The sequence below is a fragment of the Aspergillus luchuensis genome, chromosome 4 (genome assembly GCF_016861625.1).
Source record: "Aspergillus luchuensis IFO 4308 DNA, chromosome 4, nearly complete sequence".
Taxonomy (NCBI): domain Eukaryota; kingdom Fungi; phylum Ascomycota; class Eurotiomycetes; order Eurotiales; family Aspergillaceae; genus Aspergillus; species Aspergillus luchuensis.
The window spans coordinates 3,631,258-3,638,953 of record NC_054852.1 but is presented as its reverse complement, the minus strand read 5'-3'; the positions used below and the strand labels follow the sequence as shown (position 1 = coordinate 3,638,953).

The following is a 7,696-nucleotide window of genomic DNA, read 5'->3' as shown; positions in this document are numbered from 1 at the left end:
ATCTCTTCAGCCCGAACACCACGGTTCTTGACTCAATCTTCCTCATCCTGCCTTCCCATTGGATCTGATGACTCCCACGCTCCCCTGTCATCGAGCCTCTCGATCGTGCATCTCCCTTTAGTCCCAAGCTGGTATCGTTCTTTGCTTCCCCCATTCAGTATAGCCTCCCAATTCAGTTCCATTCATTCATTTCCCCTCTTTTTTCTCTTGCCACTTTCACTCTTCAGGAATCGGCGGAGCGGTTAGTATCTAGTTCATGTCCTCGTGCAGCTGAACCCACCGGTTAGATCTCCCGCCTTGGGAACCGAACTAGCGTTCACCCATGGTTGACGCCCCAGCCTGCTGGATTTGGGGGCTTTGTATTCAGCTTCCAATTCAATCTCGACTTCCACCCTTCCACCCTTCCACCCATCCCCCCCCATCGTGCAATCATGCCTGCCTGTTTGGTATCCACCTCGCCTGACCCATGCTAGGCTGACGTCTTGCTAATCACTTTGGCAGCCAAAGTGTACGTCTTTTCCTGCAAGACGCGCCTGGCACCGCTGAAATGTACCCCGCCCGCTAATGGAAACCTGGCTGGTGGTACGGTGTGGGTAACCCTCTGATCACTCGTCTCTTTCTTTCTTTCTTTCTCTGTGGGTGTGTCTGCCGCTCTATCAGGCGCATATGCACTCTTCCCTCGACTCCATTACCGGGCCGCCTGGCCAGCACCTCGGGACACACTAGTCTTTCCCAGCGACATGGCAGGGCTCCATCTGCAATCTGCGTCTGCCACCGATACTTAGACTCTTATTTTGTAGTTGGTTCTCCCAAAGAGGAAAAAAGCAAGGAATCTGTGCGTCCTGCATGGATCGTGGGTGGATATTGCCGCCGGGGCCCTGTCAAGTCAACTTCTTTCACTAACTTGCCTCTCAACAATCATCCTGTGTCCCGTGCTCCGATAATCCGATTATCGATTTTCCCATTGCCTCATCCCTCCACCTTTACACCCCCCATCGGGCGGTGCAGCGGTGGAGAATACGATCCTTCCCCCGTGGCGAGCATCATTGCGTCTCACACGAGTGTCTTCACCTGCTAGCGTCAGGCAGGGAAACCCTGACCCTCCTGCAGGAGCCACTCGGACTGGTTGTGCCGGATCATGCTAATCTCTAGACCCTTCTATCTAGTTATCACCGTCACTAGATTCATCAGCCATGGATCTGAGGCGGCACGGTTCAACTTCCCCCTCCTTCGGGGACCATCCATTGGGCCTTCTCTTTCTCGATTCGGGGAATGCAGAGCTGAATCTTGAATGGCACCATGCCATCTTTCACTGCTCATTGGCAGTCAGCCTCCAATCCACCAATTTAGGGTGGGATCCCATCCCGTGCAATAGTATCAGGCTTCAGGTCTGGTGGATAAATCCTGAAAAACCTGGCTCGGCAAAGTGAAGTAACAGAAAAATAAAAATAAAGAGAAAAAAAATAATAAAATGAAAATAATAAATTAATAAAATAAAAACAAAAAAGAAATGGATTTTGTAGAGGGAAAACGGGCCGACAGTATGCCGCATGCGGTATGCGTCCAGCTGCTGGGAACATGGACTAGACACAATAGCCCCAAGATAACTCCGGTGTTCGATGTAGGTCCACGCTTCGGGAAATATACTTCTTCTGCATCGTTATGAGATGTCGTCATCCACAAAGATTCAAAAGACGCAGGTGCCCATTCACCGCAGTTGGCTCACGGCAATGCCAATTCGGAGGTGAACTGTGAACGCCTGTCAGATCCTCTCTCTTCACCCCCTCACCTCATCTCTCTCAAATCATTCGTTGGGCCATGATCTTACCTAGGGTATAGCCAATTTTTGCAATTGCTCTTGTTTCCCTTTTGCATCGGTCTGTACCTGATCCTCACACCAACCCTTGCCACTCGCATCCCTCCTCCTCCACCTATCTTGGTTGGGATAAACCTCTCTTGGGTGTCTGCTTCTTGTCTCTCACCCACCCTCCTCCTCCCTCCTCACGTCCTCGGATTTGGAATATCCCGAGTCAGCATGTCATCCTCACCAGTACAGACCGTTGTGTCGGTACCACAGCCGGCCAAATGTGCATCAGGCCCACCGAGCCCAGGCGAAGCAACATTGACAGACCAGACTATAGTCAATGAGCTCTCAGAAAAGGTGGAGGCTTCACACAATCATGCAGGCAACAACCCCTGGGACCTTGAAGCCCAAGAGCACAAGGTGAAGAAGCTATCTCGAATCCGGTATGCCTTGCTCAACATCTACCGTCGTCTCTTCACCTTGGTCTTCCTGGCCAATGTTGCCGTGTTCGTGGCCATCATGGTCACGGACCGGACTCTGTTAGCCCTGGTCAACGCCACCGCCGGCAACCTGATGGCATGTGGTTTGGCACGACAGCCGCTGGTAGTCAACTCCATCTTCATTTCCGTCTGCTCTATACCAAGATCAGCCCCGAAATGGTTGCGTCTGCTGGCCGCCAAGGCGTATCATTATGGCGGCGTGCACAGCGGATGTGGCGTAGCCGCTTTCGTTTGGTATGTGGGCTTCGTGGGCGTGATGTCTCGGGAGTACTGGACCGGAGCGTCGGTTCTATCCCTTGCGCCCGTTGTCTTAGCATACGTTATTCTTGTCCTGCTGCTGGCAATCATCGTGGTGGCCCACCCGAAGTTCCGCTTCAAGAGGCACGACTACTTCGAGCTGACGCACCGGTTCTCCGGATGGCTCGTCGTGGCACTCTTTGTGATATTGCTGATGATCTTCGCCGACCAGGCCAAAGAGGCATACCACGAGTCTCTGGGTCGGTTCCTCGTCACTCTCCCTGCGTTCTGGTTCTTGATGGTCACGGTCGTGGCAATCATCCATCCCTGGCTTCTTCTCCGCAAAGTCCCCGTCCGGGCCGAATACCTCTCCTCGCATGCGGTGCGTCTCCACTTCACGCATACCACGACGAACTTCGGCAAGGGCATCCAATTATCCCGACACCCACTGCAAGACTGGCATGGCTTTGCCACGTTCCCGGACCCAGAAGGTAAAAGCTTCTCTGCGTTGGTCTCCAAAGCCGGGGACTGGACGACAGCCTGCATCCAAGACCCACCCACTCACCTCTGGAAGCGAGGGGTCCTGATTAACGGCTTCGCATACGCGATGCGGGTCTTCAAGCGTGTGGTGGTTGTAACGACAGGATCCGGAATCGGCCCGTGTCTTTCCTTCCTGGGGGATGCAAACCGGCCAGAACTTCGAGTGCTCTGGCAGACGCGGGCACCGCTCAAGACGTACGGTCAGGACATCCTGAACCTGGTGTCCGAGATGGACACGAATCCGGTCATCATCGACACCAACCAGGCAGGACGAATCGACATGGTCCCGATTATCCGACAGATGGTTCGGGATTTTGATGCCGAGGCTGTCTGCGTGATTAGCAATCCATTTGTCACGAAGAAAGTGGTATACGAACTGGAATCTCACGGGATCCATGCATATGGACCCATTTTCGATTCATGATGTGCATATCTTTCCTCCATCTATGTAATTGTTTTTTTCTTCTTCTTCTCATGTTCATGGTTATGTGATATCTTTTTTTACTGTTTGACGAAAATATCCCCGGAGTTATTATTGGAGTTCAAGGAAAGATGAAAGACGAAGAGGCAGAAAGATGCGAAAGGGAGTCCAAAGGAGCAAAAGGGTATTCAGGAGTTCACGCGGCAGACACATGGTATTTATTCTTTGAGTGATGGCGTTTCACATATGGTCGAAAAGGGTGGAAGGCAAGGGCAAGGCGAGGCGAATACGGCAAGAAAGAGCGGGAAAGCGAAGGTGTGGTGAATGAATATCGATATTTGTTCAAAGTGCACATACTACACTCAAATAGTGATGAATGAGTGAACTGAAACATAAGGGAAGAACACACACACACACAACGAAGCAGAATTATCTTCACCAACAAGGTAGCAAGTAAGCGTAGCATCCGTAGCATCCAAGGGGGACCCCCATCCGACTAAATACTTTGAAATAAACCAAACCAAACCAAACCACTAGTCGATTCAATCCAATCCCCAACTAATTACTACCAACTAGAACCATCCAACCCAACAAAAAGTAACAAAGTACTACGTACTACATACACTACGACATGCAGATTACCGATCCGATCTGCAGGGGGGCGATTTTAATGGAATGAGAGAGAGTGAGAGAGAGAAAGAGACAGCAAAAAGAGCCGAGACAGGGCAGGGTAACTTGTGTAGCACGAGCGATTATTTACTACGGGGAGGAGGAATAAATCTGGGTACGTGCATGAGATTGTAACCTGATTATTGAATTAGTGGGTGGAAGGGTGCAGAAGATGTTGATGTTGGTGTGACACACACACACATTTTACGAAGATATGAGAGAGAGAGAGAGAGAGAGAGAGAGAGGAATAGATTGAAAAAGAAGTGGCTGGACCGAGGAACTGGCCTGAACTGACCAGTTCAGATCAAGGTAGCCTACGGAGTAGTTAACAGGAAAAAGAATAAGTAAGTAAGCAAGGGTATGGGTATGGTTGTTGACTGGTGAGGACATTTATTGATATGAATTGGGGAATTAGAGCTGTACCTACCCGGATTGTGTCACACGGGGCTTTACTGTACCTGGCTTGGCTTGGGGGGAGGATTTGCGACTATGGGGTTACTAAAGGGCGATCAGTTGTTCTTTATTGTTACGGTAGATAGTTTAGGATGGAAGCTTCATTTTAGGAAAATATTATCGTTTTTCTTTTAGTTCTATTAATCAGGTATATTGGTAGCAATCTCGACACCCTTATTTTTTTTGAGGACAAACAAGAAAAGGTGGTAGGTGCAGAACAGAAGAAATAGCCAGGTTTGTGACAGATTTGTAGCAACTATGGGTATCATGCAGACTGTGAAAATTCCCCACTCCGTGATAAGACAATGAAAATTCTAAGAAAGACAAACTTTTTTTTCTCCGATATTCCCCCTTTTTTTGTTTAATTCCATGCCATTGGTATTAGAGAGTTCATTAGGACATGGCAAGCCAATTTGTTGAGAGTGACTGTTGAGAGTAACTGAGATGAATCCGAATCTTTAGGATTTATTAATCGTCCAATTCGTTAAAAATCGTAACGTCGTAAGCGGCGTAGCTTGGTATGGACATCTGTCGAGTCCAGGTTTGTTGAAAAAGAAAAGAAAATAGATGAAGGAAAGTCAACGGTGAAGTTAAAGGTGTTATGTGCGTCTTGAGCTTTGGGAATCAACAGACGGCGCTCGGTTGCTGGCTGCAGGTACCGTCGGTTCCGCAGTCAAGTCATCGGTTGTCAGGCGAGAGCGACCCCGGATTGAAGAGTGAGTAGAGTCACTGTCCAGTCGAAGGGAGTCCATGCGCTCCAATTGCTCATACTCAGGCAGGTGAATGGGGGATCCGTGATAGTCCTCCATGATGCTGTCACCATCGAGCATGGTGTATCCAGGCGGGCTGGCAGGCACATCTTCGTACACCGGCGGCATCTCTTCATCCCAGCTGATGCCGAGACCGCTGCGCTCCGTGACATGAAGGTGGAACTGCATGCGCAACACGCGCGCCGCCCCGGTGGGAGTGATGAGCTTGGGGTTCCGGTTCGGGCAGAACTCCTCAGCCACGATCAATTCAATGACAAGGTTGTGTCTTGCCTCCAAGCCACCAGGGGTTTCGAGATCGCAGACAGGGTTGCAAGAAGGGTTGATGTTCGCCTCGAACTGCATGCTAATTTCGCCGCCAGCGGTGTCAAAGTCAGTCTTCCAGCCTTCTTTCTCTTCGTTGTGGCCGATGATGCGCGTCTCTTGGTGGAGGACTCCCTTGCCCTCGCCCCCGATCTTGTGTGCATGCTTGGTGCAAGCGGTGGACACGATCTTTTGGTGTTCTTCGATCCGCCACATCATCTTACGCAGGCGCCACCGAGTCTGTGTGTCCTCCTTCTTGTCCACGATTCCACTCAGAGTCATTTGAACGGGGAAGGTGCCAATCGGGTGCACAACAGAGGGAAGAACGATGCGGCCGGTGAGGTTGGTAGGGGGGAAGATGCGGATTGAGGACTTGTCGTTTCCGGGAAGGATGGCACGCTTGATGTGCACGGGCATCTCGTAGGTATATTCCTCGCCGTTGACGTTGTGGGCACGTGCAGAAAGGAAGTACTCGACTTGACCGAGCGAACCGTTGCAGGAGGCGGGCAGATGACCGGGGAACAGGTAGCTGAAGGGGAATTCATGGTCGCCATTCTTGAGATGAAGAGGCTCGGTCAGGAAGTTCCAGTGAGTCAGTTCCTCTGTGCGCGATGCGCAGTTGGCGCAGTCTCTGGAAACAGGCTTCTTCGTTGTCAGTCTGCTCATCAGGCGCATATCGAAAGTGTCCAGGGTGACCATGCCAGCCAGCTCGGAGATGCTAATCTTCAGGCGCCCCGAGAACAGCGCACCAGTGGAGTTCGCAGGGGATCCGTAGCACACAAGCGGCGGGGATTCAACAATGACGTCTAGTTTAGCATGAGCATTGGCAATCTCCTCTTGTCCGGCGCGCTCCTTGGAACGGGAGGACCGGCCATGGCTGCGTCGCTTGTCCTTGCTGTGGTCACGGTGGGGGTGGATAAGGTGTTCGACGGCGAAAGACAGACGACGCTCGGGTGAACGGGCTCTTTCCGCACCATGCGTGGACGGCTTCTTTGACACCACTGTGTTCGGTGGGATCTCATTCACAGACGACGAAGACGAGGAGTTGGAGTGGGAGACGGAAGAATGGTGAGAGTGGTGGTGGTGAGAGAGGGAAGGGCGAACAAAGCTGGAGAGAAGACGGCCAGGCATGGTGTCAAAAGTTCAAGTGGCTAACACTTTGAGTTTGTGACAACCGTGCCGGGCAAAAGAATTTGAGAACGTGTGAGAGCCGGCTTTCTAGGCCCTACTTGAGCTGTGGAGGAAATGTTCCGGTGAGTGGTTGCTGTGGGTGGTTGCTCTGGACGGGATAGAGATAGTTCGAAGACTAGAGCTTGAATATGTAGACGCTGTTGAACAATAACTTAGGAAGTGATTGTTTAGGAAGTGCTTCGATATTGGTAGAGTTGCGATGTGTGGTAGACGACCAAGTACATAATCCAGTTGTGGTGTGGTGGTATTGTTGACGTTCTTCTAGATGTTGCTGTCAAGATGATAGAGTATCGAAGCACCGGTACGGAGGATACAATGGGCAGTGTGGTATAGTTGAAGTCACCACTTGGGTTCAGATGCTATGGGATGGTGAAGGGAAGATGAGATGAATTGGGTGTGACAGAACCAGAAGAATCAAGAAGGGAAGAATAAAAGTGGGAGAGCAGCTGCCTTTGAATGAACGCAACAAGCTTTTTTATTTTTTTAAACCAGATATATTTCCCCAAGAGAGAGAAAAAAAAAAGAGGACTACCTCAAAAAATCGAATTTTCTACTCCTGAGTTTTTACTTTCCAAATTCGCCCTTTTTTTAGTATGGTTTCTTCTAGGACGTTCCCACCGCATGTAACAGGTGCCATTCATTCCCTGGTCTGGCCACCTTCAGGGCTCCATCTCATCGGGCGGACGATGGAGGTTGAGTGGGGCCCGGCAGAAAAAGCGTCATCGTGGGCCTTACATTACGCTTTCCGTACGTGACAAAACGGCTGTCTCCGGCGGAAAGCGTCTGCGTCTGAGAAAGTAGAAACACATTC

The 7,696-nt window shown here is 50.6% G+C and overlaps 2 protein-coding genes across 2 annotated transcripts; one reads left to right on the top strand and one right to left on the bottom strand.

Moving 5' to 3' along the window:
- Window positions 1-2,035: 2,035 nt before the first annotated feature.
- AKAW2_41277A (integral membrane protein TmpA) lies at window positions 2,036-3,505 on the top strand (the record flags this gene model as incomplete). Its single annotated transcript, XM_041689698.1, has 1 exon — window positions 2,036-3,505. The coding sequence occupies one exon, from the start codon at window positions 2,036-2,038 to the stop codon at window positions 3,503-3,505; it is 1,470 nt and encodes a 489-aa protein (XP_041543357.1).
- Window positions 3,506-5,223: 1,718 nt separating this feature from the next.
- Window positions 5,224-6,825, bottom strand: AKAW2_41276S (alpha-arrestin; the record flags this gene model as incomplete). Its single annotated transcript, XM_041689697.1, has 1 exon — window positions 5,224-6,825. The coding sequence occupies one exon, from the start codon at window positions 6,823-6,825 to the stop codon at window positions 5,224-5,226; it is 1,602 nt and encodes a 533-aa protein (XP_041543356.1).
- Between the last annotated feature and the right edge of the window lie 871 nt (window positions 6,826-7,696).